General features: G+C 36.9%; 4 protein-coding genes and 1 long non-coding RNA gene across 6 annotated transcripts in view; 3 read left to right on the top strand and 2 right to left on the bottom strand.

The window, feature by feature from the left end:
• Positions 1-1,080: 1,080 nt before the first annotated feature.
• On the top strand, positions 1,081-4,037 carry LOC128881722 (cytoplasmic phosphatidylinositol transfer protein 1). Its single transcript, XM_054132999.1, has 8 exons — positions 1,081-1,321; positions 1,684-1,832; positions 1,921-2,009; positions 2,264-2,271; positions 2,334-2,405; positions 2,479-2,577; positions 2,649-2,804; positions 2,982-4,037. Exons 1-8 carry the CDS (start codon positions 1,271-1,273, stop codon positions 3,225-3,227), a joined length of 870 nt encoding a protein of 289 aa, XP_053988974.1. The 5' UTR covers positions 1,081-1,270; the 3' UTR covers positions 3,228-4,037.
• Positions 4,038-5,551: 1,514 nt separating this feature from the next.
• LOC128881871 (alpha-1,3-mannosyl-glycoprotein 2-beta-N-acetylglucosaminyltransferase) lies at positions 5,552-11,341 on the top strand. The gene is made up of 11 exons (XM_054133250.1): positions 5,552-5,778; positions 6,271-6,398; positions 6,465-6,570; positions 6,655-6,788; positions 6,894-7,124; positions 7,205-7,343; positions 7,443-7,671; positions 7,738-7,842; positions 7,937-8,027; positions 8,107-8,277; positions 9,097-11,341. Exons 2-11 carry the CDS (start codon positions 6,294-6,296, stop codon positions 9,208-9,210), a joined length of 1,425 nt encoding a protein of 474 aa, XP_053989225.1. The 5' UTR covers positions 5,552-5,778; positions 6,271-6,293; the 3' UTR covers positions 9,211-11,341.
• Positions 11,342-11,358: 17 nt separating this feature from the next.
• LOC128881872 (NADH dehydrogenase [ubiquinone] 1 alpha subcomplex subunit 8) lies at positions 11,359-12,595 on the bottom strand. Its single transcript, XM_054133251.1, has 3 exons — positions 12,226-12,595; positions 11,829-12,004; positions 11,359-11,744 (listed from the first exon to the last, which is right to left on the bottom strand). Exons 1-3 carry the CDS (start codon positions 12,352-12,354, stop codon positions 11,528-11,530), a joined length of 522 nt encoding a protein of 173 aa, XP_053989226.1. The 5' UTR covers positions 12,355-12,595; the 3' UTR covers positions 11,359-11,527.
• Positions 12,596-13,749: 1,154 nt separating this feature from the next.
• The window catches only part of LOC128882055 (rhomboid-related protein 3), a 9,488-nt gene continuing 3,658 nt past the window's right edge, over positions 13,750-19,579 (bottom strand). Inside the window, exons 1-5 of one of the 2 annotated variants that reach the window (XM_054133623.1) lie at positions 17,969-19,518; positions 17,113-17,191; positions 16,827-17,015; positions 16,153-16,466; positions 13,750-16,066 (exon numbers count right to left, since the gene is read on the bottom strand). In XM_054133623.1, coding sequence (XP_053989598.1) covers positions 15,556-16,066; positions 16,153-16,466; positions 16,827-17,015; positions 17,113-17,172 — 1,074 coding nt within the window. In that variant the 5' untranslated portion in view covers positions 17,173-17,191; positions 17,969-19,518 and the 3' untranslated portion in view covers positions 13,750-15,555. Of the gene's footprint in view, positions 16,067-16,152; positions 16,467-16,826; positions 17,016-17,112; positions 17,192-17,968; positions 19,519-19,579 lie in introns of those variants that run through there. The other variant, XM_054133622.1, reaches the window with a different exon arrangement.
• LOC128882059 (uncharacterized) lies at positions 16,887-17,961 on the top strand. Its single transcript, XR_008458269.1, has 3 exons — positions 16,887-17,027; positions 17,131-17,443; positions 17,526-17,961. It is a non-coding gene; the product is annotated as an uncharacterized LOC128882059 (long non-coding RNA).

Genomic DNA, 19,579 nt, shown 5'->3' with positions numbered 1-19,579 from the left:
TTTTTTTTTTTGTATGTATATTTATCTATGGTAAATGTTTTAGGAGTCGATGGCTACCAATTAACACACGTTGACTGCCAAACAAATATTCTTTAAAGTTTCTACTAAAATGAAATATTATTTAAACTATTGGAGACTGCATAATCAAACATTTATCGTCGTATTTATTCTTGTAATTTCATCAAAATTCATGAATTTGATTTGAATTCATTTCCTTTGATGCTTGACATTCGGAATTAATTTCGTTACTTCTTTAGTGGAAAGCACATGGCGATCAACGTGTTAAAGCATAACAGAAATTATAATTAACAGAAGAATTATCATAGAAGTATCGTGAATGAGAAAAGATTATAAAATTTATTATCTTTCATCTTTCGTAAAACTTATCGCGAATTGGTAAACCTTTGTACGTAAATTCCATTAGATCGAATACACATTAGCTACGGTACCTCTTAGACACGACGCGCCACTATACAGGGTGTCCCAAAAATGTTGGAGGTCCTTGAAAAGGGTGGTCCGGGAGGTGATTTGAAACAACTTTTTCCTTAGCGAAAATCTTGTTCGAGGCTTCGTTGAGGAGATATTAACGGAAAACACTGACCAATAAGAGCGCGAGTATACCGGTGGAGCGACCAATCAGAGTACGAGTATACCGCACTCCCCGACCAATCAGAGAGCGCGGCCGTTTGGCGCGTAGCCTTCGCTACCGCGGACGCTCCATCGGTCATACTCGCGCTCTGATTGGTCGCTCCACCGGTATACTCGCGCTCTGATTGGTCAGTGTTTTCCGTTAATATCTCCTCAACGAAGCCTCGGACAACATTTTCGCAAAGGAAAAAGTTGTTTCAAATCACTTCCCGAACCACCTCTTTCAATGTGTTACAACATTTTTGGAACACATTGCATTATAATATTAACGGAAAACACTGACCAATCAGCGAGCGCTCCATTGGCATACTCGCGCTCTGATTGGTCGGGAAGCGCTACCATCTAGCGCGCAGCCCATTCAGCTCTATCTAGGATAGAGCTCAATGCTCTAGTTACACTTTCCTTCTTAAGGTGCCAAACCTTGTTATCGATCACAGAATAGAACCTAACTTCGTTCCACTCCGATTGTTTATGTTCTTGCATTGCTCCGTGTCGATGAAATTTATATTTACATGACAATTTCACGAAATAGACGTTCGTTGTTGTACAAAAAAATCGCAGCTTTGCAGGGAGCTTACTATTTGATGTTATTGTAACGGATTGTCAAGCTCCTGGTGCAAATATGGTGTTAACGAAAGAATACCGTATATGTATGCCGCTTACCACTGAAGAGGTAATTTATTTTGTTGGATTAATCAATTTTTTGAGGTTAACATGTATTAATTGTATTCTTGGATGAATATTATCCATCAATTTATAGTTTCTATTTAAACTAACACTACGAACCCTTACCGATACAAACTATCAGTAATTCCTGAAAAAACATGATTTCTTAATAAATATTCTCTTTTGTTATACCTAATGCCAAGAATCCTCAATACACACTGTTCTTACACATTCATTTACTTCATATATACAAATCAAGAATCGTTAATCAAAGCCTCAATATAAAAGAGCCTACACGCGTTGAAATAGAAGATTTCAGGCAATGTTGCCCTGTTAGATTTTTTGGCTAACTTATATATTTCTCCACAGTATCGCATAGGACAACTCTACATGATCGCAAGACACAGCCACGAACAGTCCGATAACGACGGAGGTGTTGAAGTGATTGAAAATGTGGAGTGCGACCACCCCGAGCATGGGAAGGGCCAGTACACAGAAAAGAGGATTCATTTGTCCAGGTGATTCTTACCGTACCACTTCCTGCTTTGCTTTAGGATTTCATGGAGATAGATTCCAATTTTTTGATTCTTTATTATTATATTCCAGTAAATTGCCATATTGGATCCAGTCTGTCATCCCAAGAATATTTTACGTAACGGAGAAGGCGTGGAATTATTATCCTTACACCATTACAGGTACCACGATTAATCAAATTAATTAATTAATCGCTGGTCTTGAACTAAGTATATAATGCTAGGGAAATCAATGTCTGATTTCAACGTTCTTGGAATTTAATCTTGTTTGCATTGATCGACAACAGAGGAACAGTTAATTTTCTCTAGGATTACCTACGTAGTACAATTAAAATAGGTAGCAATAGTCATCGATACCACAGTTCCATTAATAATAAAAGCATATTATTTTTGCATGTTATCGATGGCGACCGAAGAATACACAGTAAGTATCGATATCTCGCTAGGATCTCGAATTTCTCGTTACATAAAATTCTGTCTTTCCAGTGTTCCTTCATTCCCAAGTTTCAAATATCAATTAAAACTCGATACGAGGACAACAATGGGTCCACGGAAAATGTATGTGAATCAGTCCGATACCCGATATTCTAAAAATATCGTCACGCTGTTATTAATATCGAATTTAAAATAGGTCTTGGGTCTCTCTCCTATCGAGCTGATACACCGCGAGGTTGATTTCGTTGATATCGCGTACGATGAAGTCTCATCAAAGCATTATAAGGAGGAAGAGGTATCGTTAGCTTGTAATTTTATTTATTATTTTTCCCACAAGCAGTATCTGTAATTGATTTTAAATTCCAGGATCCAAAATTCTTTCAATCCACAATTACTGGTCGTGGACCATTGATAGAAGGGTGGAGGGAAACCACGCAGCCAATAATGTGTTCGTACAAATTAGTTCATGCTTCCTTCGAGGTTTGGGGCATGCAAACTCGAGTGGAAGACTTCATTCATAGGGTAATACGTTTAACCAGGAATTTTATTAGCAAAATTGTCCAGTATAATCGTTGGATGTGTAACTTCTTATACGTCAGGGGAAAAATCTAATTTTCAATCGTTCTCCGTACAGAAAATATATACAAAGTTTGTCTCTAAAATGAAAAGTCAATTTTAAAAGAATCCAAATGCTTGCAGTGTATAAGGGATATCCTCTTATTGGGTCATCGTCAGGCATTCGCATGGATCGACGAGTGGTACAAGATGACACTGGAGGACGTTAGGCAGTACGAACAAAAAATGCAAGCAGAAACAAACGAGAAAGTACGGATCAGAAACGAGGGTAACGAGATACCGTCGACTCCTACCACACCCACAGCATCGATGCCATCTTCACCCAAGTCTCCCACGCAATCAGCTCGATCGTGGTTCTCCTGGTCGTAGCCGTAATCCTAAAGAAATTAGATCACCGCTAGCCTATTTAGGGAAGATAATTAAAACTGCAAAATATCATCATGACATCCTCGACCTTTTGTGTATATATATATATATATGTATATGTATATGTGTATTCATGGTATAGTCAGGTCACTGTAACTAAAACATCATTTTTATTTAAAACTTAAGGGTTCCTCGAGAATTTCTTAAATTTTGAATTAGATGCTCCACATCTTCTTCGAGAATCATTTATTTCGCAAGGTCATGTGTTGATAATGTTGAATATTTGCATAGTTTAATTAATCCGTGTTGTTAACATGAAGGTTTCTTTACTTCCAGCAATTGCTCTTCTAATTGCTGCGATAAGGTACTAATTATATTCTCATCGAACATGGACAAGCTCAGTTTGTTAAAGCATTTATGGAAAAATTATGTCACGTATAGTTCTTAAATTACGGCGAGTGTTGCGTAACATTAGCAAGACTTTTATAGCATTCGATGCTTATTTGTAAGCTCGAAAAGCTTTCGCTGTGAAATATCAGAGAAGCGAGGTATAACACATCGCAAGACTTGGATCGTAACGAAGTACTGTGATTGCACAATCATTAATCTTCTACAATCTTACAGCATCAATTGTGTTCAGTTCATTTGGTATTGGAGCTTCTCTCAGTAATTTAGTCGTAGCGTTTTTTTTAATTGCGAGGAAAATTGTATATAGAGAATTAACGAAGGTGAAGAAGTATCATTTTTTATTTCTACAAGCGATTTCCTTTAATAAAATTATAGTTTTAAGTTGAATATACAGAATGAAAAGCGCAGAGTTTTAATTTTACTTTTTTTTTCTAAGATCAGTGAATTTTTTCTTGAAAGTTCCATGGGACCAAAAATGTTGAAACGAGAATTCATGGACTGCACACTGATAAATGCACAACGTGCCATTGCAAGGCCTCATAATATTAGAATTGTTATTAATTACATCATATGCGACATATTTAAGACTGTGTTTCGTTTAAAAATATTCATTAGGGAGTATTTAATTGCCTGGTCTATGTACATGTATTTAAATAAATGTTTTGAGCCCTTCTTATCGCAAAGCCGAAGGTATCGTAAAAATGGTGTAGAGTCGTATAAAAACTTTTTCGGAAATAACTTCTTAAATATTGATTTATCGAAAAGTACGCAGGAGAACATTTTTGTAGCAAATTAAATTGTCTACAAGAAAGTCTTATGACTCAAGTTCGTACAAACTATTTGAATTCTCAAACATGGCGGCCATCTCGTCGCGCATGCGCGTTGTAAATAGCTGAGCACGCAGTGCTGTAGCTATAGGAAACAATATATGATCCCATAGCAACAGTTGGTGCCAAAACCAGGAAAACCGTTCTTTTTTAATTATAGAAGATGTGTTTTCTCTGTAAAGTTATTTCCACCGCTATGCCTATGTTACAATTTATCCACATAGTAAATATTATTGCATGTTAAGCAGTATTTCTAATTTTCATTTACAATTTTGTTTTTCTTTGGGGCGACCAATGGCGCCAGTTTTATGGTCGTATTACATACTTTACTGACGTTGCAACCAGTGCGCATCCGCAACTAGGAACAGAGTTTGGCATTACTAAATTGAATAATTATTCATTGAAATAGTAAATTTAAGACATTAATTGATGTATGGTAGCGTTATAAAGCAAAGAATCATGTTAATAATGCATTTATGGCAAATAAAATATACAGGGTGTCCGCTAGATGCCCGCTCTCGTACGCTACCGCGGCCGCTCCACCGGCATACTCGCGCTCTGATTGGTCGGGGAGCGCGGCCGCCTCGAGCTCTGATTGGTCGACGTTTTCTCTTAATATTTCCTTAACGAAGCCTCGGACAACATCTTTGCTAAAGAAAAAGTCGTTTCAAATCACCTCCTGAACCACCCTTTTCAAGATGTTACAACATTTTTCGGATACCCTGTATTTCATTAAAGGTATCAGTGGTGGCATCTAGCAGCGACAATGGAAACTATTTCCACTACAAGTTTGAGCGTTTCGCCACCGATGGCGCCACTGTGCCTAAAAATTCGCGCGCGATTTAAATCACCAATTTATCTTTAAATCATCAATTTATATCTTTACAATAAATAATCTTGCATTATAACAAATTTCTATAAACAAATGCTATCGTATTAGAGATACTCTACAATACTCTTTATTATTTGCTATCTGGCGTCACTGATTGGCTGCTCATACCTCTGAGCGGCTCGGTGAGCGCTCCCTGAGCATCCCTGAGCGATGGCGTAAAGAAAAACCATACTTTCCCTCTCAGACAGATTTTCTTCGCGTTCGCCGCGTAGCTCAAACAATGGAGTCTCGGACGCACTGTCAACGCATGACACTTTATGATTTAGATTAGAAGTGTCAACGTATCGTCCATCGTCGAATACGTGGACACTTTCTTTCGCAATATTCTTCGATAAGGGGATATCGAGACCACGAGTAGACTAGTAAAATGTACGTTCTCGTGTAGCGACAGCAACGTTCAGCCAGAGATTACGTGGATCTCATAATGGTACGTAACCTCGAAATCGACAGGATTTCACCAAAGATGCAATTTTATTCGAATCGGTGACACGAATGCAAACGTCGTAGTTTATTCGATCAAACAGTTGATCAGATAAGTGGTTTTCGTTTGCGTCGACAGTTACTTCATTTTGTAACTCAAATTCGAGATTTGATTCCAGCTTTGTTTCTTCGAGCAATGTTAACCAAGTGGTTTATCTATTTACTTAACCTAAAACTAACCTTTACATATTATTAGCAAGTCGTTCGCTAGATAAGAAGTTTACGCAACTCTTGATTCCATAATCTCTCTTACGCTGTTCCTACTATTTAGGAATGAAATTCAAAGCAAAAACTTGCGCAATGGTATCTTCCGAACTCAGAAATTTTTACTTCCCTTAGCTCGCGAAGCTCTGTTGTTTAAATTTATCTCTTGCGAGTATCTCTATTCTATGTAAACCAAGGTGCATTACGATTAATATCTCTTGTATGGTCCTTCCAGATGAGGTGACACCTGGTTCTGCCATGCGGAACAGGTCAGTCAGTGTTATCTTTGGCTCTCTGGTCCTGTGGGGTTTGATTACATACTTTCTGATTTCTGATCAGCCGGCGAACAAGGAACAGGATCCGGTAACATACGTTAACCATTCCCACATTTCACAGAATAAAAACATCCGCTGTTGTTATCGCTTCTAGGCTAGGGTGTCTAATCAGATTGGTAAATTGGAAAGGAGAGTGAAACAAGAGATAGCGTTGAACCAGGAGCTTCTTCAGGACATCAAAGAAGACAAGCAACGCAAAAGTACGTCTTTACATTCTTCAAATTATAATAAATAGTATCAAATTATTCAAACTGTTCTTTAAACATTTTTATTGTAACATGCAGAGAAATTAGATAAAGAAAATGCCAACGAAAAGCAGAAAGATACGAATAACCAGGATAAGATTCTTCCAGAGGAGAAGAATATAGAAACCAACAGTAAAAATGTCCAGCCTTCGCAACCAGAATTAACACATACCGTAAAGTATCACATACGACAATATAATTCGTATCACATATGACAATATAATTCGTATCACATATATATAACTAATTCAGTACCTCTAAATTTCTTCTATTTCCAGAGCGAAGGCCCCCGCAATGTTCCTAGAAAAGAAAAACTACCAGACGGATCTCCCATAATACCAGTTTTGGTGTTCTCCTGCAATCGAATCACCGTGCAAAGATGCCTGGATCAGCTGATAAACTACAGGCCCAGTAAAGACCAGTTCCCTATCATTGTATCGGAGGATTGCCAGCACCGCCAGACTGCTGAAGTGATCGCCAGATATGGAGACCAAATAATGCACATACAGGTATAACATACGTACAACTTCTCATCGATTGGTTGTATCGTCCTTTGATACACCAATGAAAATATGAAAACATGTTCCAGCAACCTGATCAATCCGATGTGGAAGTGCCACCTAAGGAAAAGAAGTTCAAAGGCTACTTCAAAATTGCTCGTCACTACGGTTGGGCTCTTAATCACGTCTTTTTTCAACTTGGATACGAAACTGTGATAATAGTCGAAGGTAATCTTTGCGATTACAGTTATTACGTCTTTGTAGACATTTAATGTTTTTCTACGTAAACTTTATTGATGTTTATTTAGAGTTTGTTCGTTTATTTAGATGATTTGGATATAGCGCCAGACTTCTTCGAATACTTTCTGGGCACCTATCCTCTGCTTGTGTCCGATAACTCTCTGTGGTGTGTGTCAGCGTGGAATGACAATGGCAAAGCAGGATTGGTAGATCCAAGCGCAGTGGATGTGTTGTACAGGACAGACTTCTTCCCTGGATTGGGGTGGATGCTGACTCGACAATTGTGGGCAGAACTGTCGCCTAAATGGCCCAAATCGTGAGTACAGTACTTATTTATCAGAATATCTCGGAACATGTTAATAATTAATGATTGGTTCGGTAGATACTGGGATGATTGGATAAGGCAACCAGAACAGCGTCGAAACAGAGCGTGTATTCGACCAGAAATATCCAGGACGAGGACGTTTGGCAAGACTGGCGTGAGCAAGTCGGTTGAATTTGATAAAATATCGAAAATAATCATTGTTGTAACTCCTACGATAAGAAAATACACTTACCTATCACTGTTTTCTCATTTCCAGCGGAATGTTCTACGAAAGGCACTTGAAGTATATTAAACTGAATACTCAGTACGTGCATTTCACCAAGATGAACTTGACGTATTTGTTAAAAGTAAGAAAATGATTATTACGTGTATTATTGAAATATGCATTAAGTCGTTGGTTGGTTTTAACGAGAGAAATTTCGCCAGGACAATTATGACATAAGCTTCGTCAATAACGTGTACCAGTCGACAGTGGTCAGTTTCTCGGAGTTGAAGAACGAGAAGGTCGTGGCGCCAGGCGCGGTGAGGATACCTTATTACACTCGCCAAGCCTACAAGAACACTGCTAAGCAGTTTGGGTTAATGGATGACTTCAGGGTAATTATTGACACCATGGAACAAACATATATGTATATTACATTATGTGAAAGCTCCGTATAGCAATTGTGATATCTACACTGTGGTGCGTAACTACAGGGTCACCTAATTAATATTTGTACCTAAAATATCTCCGTTCTTGTTAATGATACGAAGAGATGTCTCACCCTGGTATTTTAACAATAACTCCTCTCAAGTCACCTTGTTACACACCTTTGAATTCGTCTTATAGTCAGTTACAAGATTACAATATCGAAAATGCCCTGTTTCATTTAAAGAATATTGATAACCTAGAAATTTCAGAAAGTGTGACTTTAAGTTAATTTTTTTTGGTTATAGTATAACTCCTCCTAACCAAACATTTTACTCCTGGAGCATATCTTTGTATCATTAAAAGCAACAGAGATATTTTAGTTACGAATCTAAGATGACTCAACCTGTATAACTCTTCAATTACAAAAAGTATCGAACAAAGATGCACAGCGTAGATTTATAAATTACCAAGTAAATTAAATTATCATTTCTATTTTCACATTTGCTAAAAATTAATATATAACTTTACAGCTACAATGCTATAGTATTGAAAATATTCCATTTAAGAAAACATTGATGATCCTGAGACAATTGTTTCCTGTATCGCAGTATGACTCCATCGTAACCAAACATCTTTGTCCCTAGAAATCCTTTCGCATCATTAAAAAAAATATTTTACCTCACCCTGTATATGCTCTGGAGTGTATTATATCGTAACAAATACTGCCAATTACTATTTATTAGTCAGCAACCCTGATCTGATCACACCTCGTTCCCCTTTCGCAGAGTGGCGTACCCAGAACTGGCTACCGTGGTGTAGTTACATTTTTCTACAAAGGAAGAAGAGTCCATCTGGCACCTAGCGCGAATTGGAACGGTTACGACATCACTTGGAGCTAACAGAAGATTTTACGCTACCAGAAGTTTGTTAGGTCGTACCAGTTAATTGCTTCCATGACATTCATCAAAACTGAGTGAATATTTTTAACTAAGCGCCCAACGAACGTTTACCGATTACAAGTATTCCACGGATTTCACACTTCCTCGGTGAATCGACGAGTCGATGAAAACACTAACGGCTGCTTGTAATTTTCCTTGTAGAAAATACGTGAGCGAAACCTTGTAACATTGTATCGTTATGTGATGCGAGAATTTGCATAGTGCCTCAAAAACCATAACCGCTGTTTGTACATGCAGCAGTGTTACGCAGGTACGCGGTGTTCCTGAAGCCGCTGCGTTAAACTGGAAAATATAGTTGAGAGAAGAGACAAAGTGACACGCGAGCCCGGAGGTGGGAATAATTAAACTAGAAAATACGAATCACGACGACAGTGTTCGAGAGACACCGTATTTGCGTAGCACTGTATGTCGAGATGCAAAAGGACTGACAAAAGAAATTTAGATTACCCGTGCAGTTGAATTTAATCGACGCCACCATGCTATTCGCCAGTTTCTTCCATTTTATGTAATTTTAGACGATAAGCTTTAAATCAATGCAAGAAATTGTATCTCTTCCAAGGATATCAAGCAAAGACTGTTCTCGATTAATTCTTTTAAGGTAACATATATATATATGTGACTCGAAAGAATGACGATCAAAGTGGTGCTTTAATCGATTGCACGTGTAATCTCTACGTTCTGTGACTAATGTATATAATGTTTATATTGTATCACACGTGCATAGTTCGATAATAGGCATAATTTTGGGATTAATTTCGCGGTGGTTTCTGTTGCAAGGAAACATCGTCTATTATTGGAAAATGTTCGTTTCGATGAAAACTTTTTTTTATATACTTTAAGGGGAAAAATCAAATGATAGAAACAGAACCATTAGATTGATTTGCGATTTTGTAGCTCTTAGATTACGAAAGATATCGAAGAAGGTTTTGAATCAAAGTTATATATATATTATTATATATATTATTTTTCAGCAAGTGTAAAAATGGAAATGATAATTTAATCTAATTGTTAATTTACAAATCTCTACGCTGTACAACTTTGTTCGATACAGTTATAGAGGTTATACAGGTTGTTACATCTTAAATTCGTAACTAAAATATCTCTGTTGCTTTTAATGATATAAAGATATGTCTCAGGAGAAAAATGTTTGGCTAGGAGAGGTTTACACTATGATAACCAAAAGAAAATTAACTCAAGGTCACATTTTCTGAAATTTCTAGGTTATCAATATTCTTTAAATGAAACAAGGTATTTTCAATATTGTAATCTTGTAACTGATTAAAAGACGAATCCAAAAATGTATAATATGTTTGGTTTTGTCTTTTGATCAGTTAAAAGACTATAATATTGACCTTGAAACCTCTGAAAATATGACCTTGAGATAATTGTTCCTTCTATCATAGTATGACTCCTTCAGAACCAAACATTTCTCTTATAAGACATATTTTCCTATCATTAAAAGCAACGGAGATATTCTAGCTACAAATCTCAGTTGGCTCACCCTGTACAGATATAAATAAAAAAACGATCTTTTATTCGTCGAAATTGTTGTTCGATAGTTTGCGATGTTTTCTTGTTACCATAGAATTCAGAAATGAATAAACGCGAAAGGAAAGTAGAGTTTAGCCCTGGAAAATAACATTTCTGATCGACTCTGCATTTCGTGTGCTTTGCTCACAATGAAGAACCGATGATAATTACCAGGATCGGTGATCCTTCGTCTCGAAACGTATCGCAAAGACAAAAACAAATTGCTAATCAATGTTGTCTTCTGATGTCTTCGCTGTGCAACGGCGAAGAAACGTTCTGTCAATAATAAAAGAGCACGCAGCAGTGCTGCTATTAACAACGCTGATCATTTCCATCTAGTCTAAATCAAGTAATAAACATCAGAGAATGAAGTGTTTCAAACATATGTTCCACAACAATTTTTTGTTCACGTGGAAAGACATTGAACAAAAAAATTATGTTCGCCAAACTCTGAAATTAACTCTCATTCCTGGATGACCATCCAATCGACTGTTAACAGAAACTCCTTTTCTCGTAAATATACAGTTTTTCGTCTCTGAAATCCGCAAGATATGTGAATCCAACCAAACAATTATATTTATTTCTTCCTCGTAATCTACAGTTTTCCATCATATGGACTCTTACTCATTTCCGATACAGAATGGAACAAATGTAAATATTAGCTCTCGTTCTTCCAATTTCGTAGTACGTATCGCGTTTACTATACAAAATTTCTGGCAGAAGCCACCTACACGGCCCACCAATGACGGGAACTGTATTTCGCTTCGGGATATGGAGGCTCCACAACTGGACATATACGATCTGGATATTCGTCTTTGGCAGGCGGCGGCGCTGGTCTTGGCGAGTCATGCACCTTGGCTTCACAGAAGTACCCGAAGGAAGGCCGTTCGATGTTCATGTTCTTCAGAACGCAATTGTCAAGTATTGCTTGGGTGTTCCTGCACCTAATCGATATATATACAGTCAAAGTGGTAGTTCGAAAGTCTTTGTACTAGAATCCTATACAATTCCCTACATGGAAAACATACAGGGAGAGTTCCATGGTGCCAGAGGATTGTTCCAGACACCTTACGTAGCGATTGAAATCTTCCGCACAGTGTTTCTTAATACCTTGGAACACCTCCATCGCGCAGGCGGTTACCTTCTTCCCCTCTTGGATGCATTTACGAGGATCCTTCAGCTCTTTTTTACATAACATAAACTCCTGAAAGGAGAACATAACATGGAGTAAATGTTATTATACAAAAGAAGTGATTCAATGTTCGCTTTGGTCAATGTCAGGTGGCTATTGTCAGGATTGCGAGTCATCTGGTTAATTCTCAAGCATCAAGGAAATTATGTAACATTCAGAAGCCTAAATGAAATCTGTTAAAGATATTTGGAGCTGGATAAAAGAAAAAGTAAAAAGGAGAAAGAGGAGCTTACGTTATTATCCCATTCGCATTTCTTTCCCACGTAGACAGAAGCAGCCTGTAGAATAGGCCAGCTAACATTTATTTCTTGAACTGTTAACTCTTCGTCCGAAGGGAATTTTTCATTCCTCGTGAAAACCATGGTGTTAAATGTTAATGGTGATCGAGTACGATAGAAGGATAATGAAAACAATTATGTGTTTATTGTGACACGATTTACAGCGATCTCAATAATTGAGATCGAAGCTTGTTTAAAAACATATCATTCCTTCTTGGTGACGTTAAGATCGCGAGCTCAAGATTCTATTTTCAGGATTTAATTGCGCATGCGTTATCTAAGGTGAGTTACCATAGAATAGTTTAATTGAGTTTAATGTTTACATAGGTATACAGGGTGTCCTAAAAATGTTGTAGCACCTTGAAATGGGTGATTCGGGAGGTGATTTGAAACAACTTTTTCCTTAGCGAAAATGTTGTCCGAGGCTTCGTTGAGGAGATATTAACAGAAAACCCCGACCAATCAGAGCGCGAGGCGGCCGCGCTTCCCGACCAATTAGAGCGCGAGGCGGCCGCGCTTCTCGACCAATCAGAGCGCGAGTAGTATGCCGATGGAGCGCGGCCGCTCCACCGGCATCCTCGTGCTCTGATTGGTCAGTGTTTGCCGTTAATATCTCCTCAACGAAGCCTCGGACAACATTTTCGCTAAGGAAAAAGTTGTTTCAAATCACCTCTCGAATCACCCCTTTCAATGATCTCCACCATTTTTGGGGCACCCTGTATTTTGTTCCTTACTGGGATCCAATGGTACCCTAAATTCTAAGTAAGTGTATACAGCAGTGAGGACTGCAACGCTCGCTCCAATGCGTATGATCAGGAAAAATCCCACGAATGTCCATCACTGCGTCTCGTCCTTCTAACACAATCTAACATCTCCTTTACACTTCCTGACAGCTTCTAATACACACTAACAACTCGTACCACCCTCTAACACCTTCAAACACTCTCTATCGTCTCCAAACACCCGCTAACACCTCCCAACACCCCCCTAATATTTCTTAACAACTCCAAAGGGATCCAGACAGTTCTCTTTATTTCTCTTCAATTTCTAGAATGTTTCCTATTAATTTCCCTCCTTTCCCTGACACCTCTCTTCGCTGTTCATCAGATCCGGATACAATAGGTAAGTTTCAAGCCAGAATAAAAATTATGATACCATTGATACCTTCTCGATCAACACGTTCTGCTAATACAAGAGGTAAGTATCGATATTCAATTAAAAGTCATGCCAAATTTTTATTCTGGTATCAGGAGAACATGATGTGCGAGGAGGTGGCATAACTTTTATTTAAATATCGATACTTACCTCTTGTATCAGGAGAACGTAATGAGCGAGTAGGTATCATAATTTTTATTTTTTGCTCGAAACTTACCTTCTGTATGAGATCATCAAAAATATTTAGAAGCAAGCAACAAATAATAATTAATAATTACATTAAAACAAATACTCCAATGATATGTACCGGACACATTGGGTGGATATGTTTAAAAATAGTTTTATTATGTTGTAAATCGATGTACACTATTTTAACAAATAATCGTCACGATTCGACTTATGTACAAATACAAATGCTTCAACTTACATTAAACATTAACTTTATACGAGGTCTGCCCAATAGCATTACGCACAACATTATTATATATTACATTCTAGAATTATAAGTCCATATGGCTACTAGGACTCATAAAAAAGGAATAAACAAATTAAATACGTTTCAGAAGTGTCTACTGGTTCAATTATTAACCAGAGACTTTTTGCATTGTTTTCGAACACTTGCTCGTCCCTTTTTATAATTTCTAATAGTCAATCCGTTCTTTACGTATGTTTACCAAGCTCTGTTATGTATATTATATATTTAAACTAAAACCCTGCTGTCACTCGTTAGAAATTTTTCGCGTCTCGTTGCATAACGTTCAAGATAGTTCAGCGACGCGTCAGTAAATTTGCAAAATCAGGTACATATATGACATAGTGAAACATAAATACACGATACAATGAACTACAGTAACTTACGATACATATATATATAAAAAAAGAAAAAAAAATGATCGAAATTCACGATAATAGTATTCCTATGCCAACAATACTTTACGTACATTTCATAGAAAATGTTGTCATTGCTTACTTAAACTCTACGAGTAATAAAATATTATTCAAACTGCTGCGAGTAATAACAATATCTTTAATTTTAGGACGTACAAAAGAAGGCCTTCCTTTTAGAATATGGATGCTGGTTACAGCTTATTTTATCGTTTATTTTATTAGCAAATTAGCTGCTCGATTGTTCCCATCGTTCCCAAAATTCAGTGTTCGTTGTCTATTTTTTATATACTATCTTCAAGTATTCGTTTACAAGCTGCCTTATAAAATTGATTACGACGATATCAATCCTATTTTTGAAGTAACCGTGACAGTACAAAAACTATACAATCCTCTGTCATTAACCCTTTGACTGCGAAGGACATACACATATGTATATAGGCCCACGAGAAGTGTTTATATTAGATAAATCAATTTTTTTTAAATATCAGCTTATAGGAGATGACGAGACGAAACTTTTTTATATTTACAGTTTATCCACAGGATGCTTAGTTACCAAAACAAAAATTGAAAAGTTAGAAATTCGTTGGAAAAATTGAATTTCAGGAAAGAGGTCTTCCAAGTTTTTAATTCTTATCTCTGAAACTGAACGTCCTATGAATAATTTGTAAATATAAAAAAGTTACATCTTATCATTCCCTATAAACTGATATATCTCTTATATTCAGACCTCTACGCCACTTGGAATTTCCATCAAAAATTGTCCTGCAGTCGAAGGGTTAACACTAAACCTACGACTGGTAAAATTCTAATATGCAACATATGAATTATACATATACAATTGTTTCATGCATCATTCAGTATAGTTTCAAATAAAATATATTTCCATATAATCGAAATAAGTCTGTTTAATACCAGTCGTTCGTCTCATCACGATAGAAATAGTTACGAATGAACTGTTACGAATGAATAATGTAAGTTTAGCGTCAATATCGAATATTAAACATTGATATCGTCTTCAACAACCAGTCCCTCCTCGTTACATACAGTCGTCGCGTATCACAGTATGTAATAATTGATATTCGTTTCGGATAAATGCGCGTATAACTTCTAAATTATACAATATTTCTCTCCACTACTTCAATAAAAAAAAAAAAATAAATTTGTGCTTGTTCGTGTGCGCGCATAACGGGCAAGAATCATGAGATTTGTATGTTCGATAGAAAAATAGGAAGCGTTCCACTTCTATTCGTAATAGGAAGTATTCAGGATATTCCACAAAATGGCAGCGGACATGAGGGCGACATAAACAATAATACTAGTCCACCATACGACTTTCTCCCACGTTTGCTCTTCGAGATTGCGAAGAACGTTTATGCCTACTAAGAGGCCAGCGATAGCGCCAGCGAGATGAGCAACGTACCCGACCCTATCGTTGATTCCTAACGTGTAATGGTTGTAGATCGCCTGAGCAACGTCCAAAGCAGTGACAACGAGGAACACTAACAATTGCAAAACCGCGAACTCCATCTGCGACCAGTTCATTAATATGGTCGCCACATGAGCAGTAATTAACGCGTAAACACCGCCAGACGCGCCTGCTAAAAGTACTTTAGGAGTCGACACAGACGTACCCAGCGATCCAGCAACCACGCCTGCTATGTATATGATCAGCACCCTCCACCACTTGTGCACCATCTCCAGAGGAATGCCCAACATTATCTGTACAAGCAGGTTCATCACCAAGTGAGGGTAGCTGTACAAAGGTTCAAAATTCTTTTATGATTCTATTTCCATTGAGTATAATTCTCTTTCTATTTAAAAATAGGATCAAATACTCACTCCACATGTACGAACATGTACGTCAGGTATCTCCACGCTTGGTACCTCTTGTGTGGATCGTAAACGAACAATTGTGCTGCTGGCCCATCCACGCTCAGTGACTTGTGTGCAATTGCATCGTACATAAATAGGATAATCTCTAGCATAGATATTATAATCATCGCTAAGGGAGGAGGCTTGCAAGAGTATTCCTCTTCGTACTGGCCATCAGTGTAATCACGTCTCTGTACACTGCATGGCCTCTGCGGTATCATCGAATGCACATATCGCTGCACAAGGTGGCCAAACACTCCCTGCATATCCTTTCTGTGTATCTAAGAAACATTGCTCATTTATAACACTTGTATTATAATATTTTTTGATAATTGACATTAAGAGAGTTAACAGGAACTTTCATAGCGTAATCATTCATTCGAATGATTTATGTATCGACTTATAATAGAATACTTATGCTATAATATTTTGTGATAACTGAAATTAAGAGAGTTAACAGGAACTTTCATAGCGTAATCATTCATTCAAATGATTTATGTATCGACTTATAATAGAATACTTATGCTATAATATTTTGTGATAACTGAAATTAAGAGAGTTAACAGGAACTTTCATAGCGTAACCATTCATTCGAATGATCTATGTATCGACTTATAATAGAATAACATAACTTGACGTACCATAGCTATGAATTCTTCGTAGCTCAAATATCCCGAAGCATCCAAATCTGCTTTATGCATGATTCTCTGGACGACTCTGTCTGGAATATCGTGAGAATATTCAGATAGACGGATCATGGTTCGCAATTCTTGATACGAGATTTTCCCATCGCCATCGGAGTCGAACCTGTTGAATATATTCCTCCAATGCTGAAAAACAATGTTAATATCAAAGATAACGCATATAGTATATATATATATTCGTTATTTATTTTAATAGAAGATCTTGCGAGGAAGTGATTCTTACAGCGTCATTGTATTGCAGGGGAATCTCGATCCCAGGCTCTCCGCCTTGGTGGTTCGGCATCCTTATCAGCTTGAAACCTCTGCAAAATATAGTAAATTAGTGCATTAAAGATGTGAAATAAGTCTACGCTGTATTAACATTTAATACTTAGTATGGTATATTGACAATAACAGTAATTAATTTTTATGGAAAGAAAGAGTCAGAAAAGAGCGAGAGACAAGATGTATAAAATCTTTAAAGTAACATGTCTTCTGAATGAATCTTCCAAACATTCTCTAAATGCACTGCACCTTACAGTTTAAGAATCTTGTCCTAACTAACTTCCTGTTAGGTCAGTCGTTGAATCACTCCCCACTGACTCAGTGCTGACACACCTCGTCTATTTTATCTTATCTGATTGGTACATTTTTTAGGAAATCAATCAAGGAAACCGATGCAGAAAGTGTGAGAAATTCTCAGTGATCGACGTGAAGTGGGAATTAGAGCAAAGATTGAAATGTGGTCGTCGACAAGAACATTATATAGAACGCTGTGCACGTGAAATATTATTAACCTTTCGATCTCCTAACAAAATCCTGTATATACCTCGGTGAACATTTCTGATCGCCTTCGGTCCAATCAGATATTGAATTCGGTACAAGCAAGATTTATACATACGAGTACAAAAAAATTCAAATTTATAAGCACTGGGGCAAATTGTCTGTTTCTATTCGGCTACAAATTTTGACGTATAGTCAAACATTGTAGATTGATAGATCGATTGGATTTGTTGGACCCTTCGATGCAATTAATTTCTGAAAGAGAAACGAACAGAAACACAAAACAAGAGAGAAAGTCAGATTGAAGGGGTTAATACCTGCAAGCTAGGAATCCTAATCGCTACAAAGACTTGGATTATCTCCTGTTATCTGCCATCACATGCTACATGCAGTCGTTGTGCGAGGAGACGCGTTGATCACTTGGTGTAACGGGAAATATTCGAAAAAGAGTGGACGCCCCAACCGCGAGCGACGCAACAGGTGAACTCGACGAACGGCGCACGAATAGAAAGTGTCGTAAAAGGTGTGACAGAGTAATGCCCTACACCTTGGAAACAACTTGTATGCCCAAAATCGAACAATATCAGGTTGATTGATGTCTTAAATCATTGGAAGGGGGATAGAGGATATTATGGGAGGCCATTAAGTATTTATTTTGTAATTTTTTTTTTCAAAGGAAAATATTTATATACTCGATACCTGTTTAACCTTGAGGATACCTTAAGCACGTTTTAATGTACATTTGGCAATTTTTTCAATTCGTTTCGCAAGATGATCTTAGGAACAATGAATTTTGTTTTAAACAATTGTACTTTAAGGCATGCATTAAGTGCGTTTCCATGATTTTTTTTTTTGTAAGAACAACGAAAGGTTAATTTTGTTTAACCTTGGGAATATTTTAAGCACGTTTTAGAGTACATTTGGCAATTTTTTCAATTCATTTCGCAAGATAATTTTGGGAATAATGAATTCTGTTTTAAACAATTGCACTTTAAGACATCCATTAAGTGCGTTTCCATGACTTTTTTTTTATAGAAATAATGTAAGGTTAAGTCTGTTCAACCTTGGGAATATTTTGAGCATGTATTAATGTACATTTGACAAATTTTTCAATTCGTTTCGCAAGATAATCTTGGAGATATGGAATTCTGTACTTTAAGACATCCATTAAGTGCGTTTCCATGACTTTTTTTTTATAGAAATAATGTAAGGTTAAGTCTGTTCAACCTTGGGAATATTTTGAGCATGTTTTAATGTACATTTGACAAATTTTTCAATTCGTTTCGCAAGATAATCTTGGAGATATGGAATTCTGTACTTTAAGACACGCATTGAGTGCGTTTTCATGATTTTTCAATAATTACAATTAACAAAATTATAAATTCTTCTCTGTAGAGAAAATTATTTTTGTTGCACGGCTACTCGAGACATCAAATTACCAAAATATTACCATAGTAGCTTCTAAAGTGCAGCCATAAAAAATAAAGGATATCCCTAATCCCACTTATCATTACTAATTAAAATAAAACAAGCTACTATTCCAACTGATGCAATAATTATTTTATTAAAATAATGTTAATTTCTCGTAATTTTTTTCTCATTCTCCTTTCATTTCCAATCCTTCTATAAATTTATTACCAAGGCAGTATTCGAGACAAGACAATTTCCTTTTGTTTTTCAAATATCAATGTTACGCGCGGGGAAACACTATGACGCAACAGTCTTTATTAATTATTTTACTATTTCCCTGGCGCCGCTTGGCAACCATTCTTTGTTTCCGCATGTCTTGTCCTTGATATCGCGTAATGTTCAGCTTGTAAACAAACGATTGGCGCACGACTGTCGACTTTAGAATAATAAAACTACAATAAAGCACCCCCGCTTGGGAATTCTTCAAAAAATCATTCTTACATTTTTAATAAATTAGG

The sequence above is a fragment of the Hylaeus volcanicus genome, chromosome 9 (assembly GCF_026283585.1).
Source record: "Hylaeus volcanicus isolate JK05 chromosome 9, UHH_iyHylVolc1.0_haploid, whole genome shotgun sequence".
NCBI classification, from domain to species: domain Eukaryota; kingdom Metazoa; phylum Arthropoda; class Insecta; order Hymenoptera; family Colletidae; genus Hylaeus; species Hylaeus volcanicus.
This window is presented reverse-complemented; position numbering and strand designations above follow the sequence as displayed.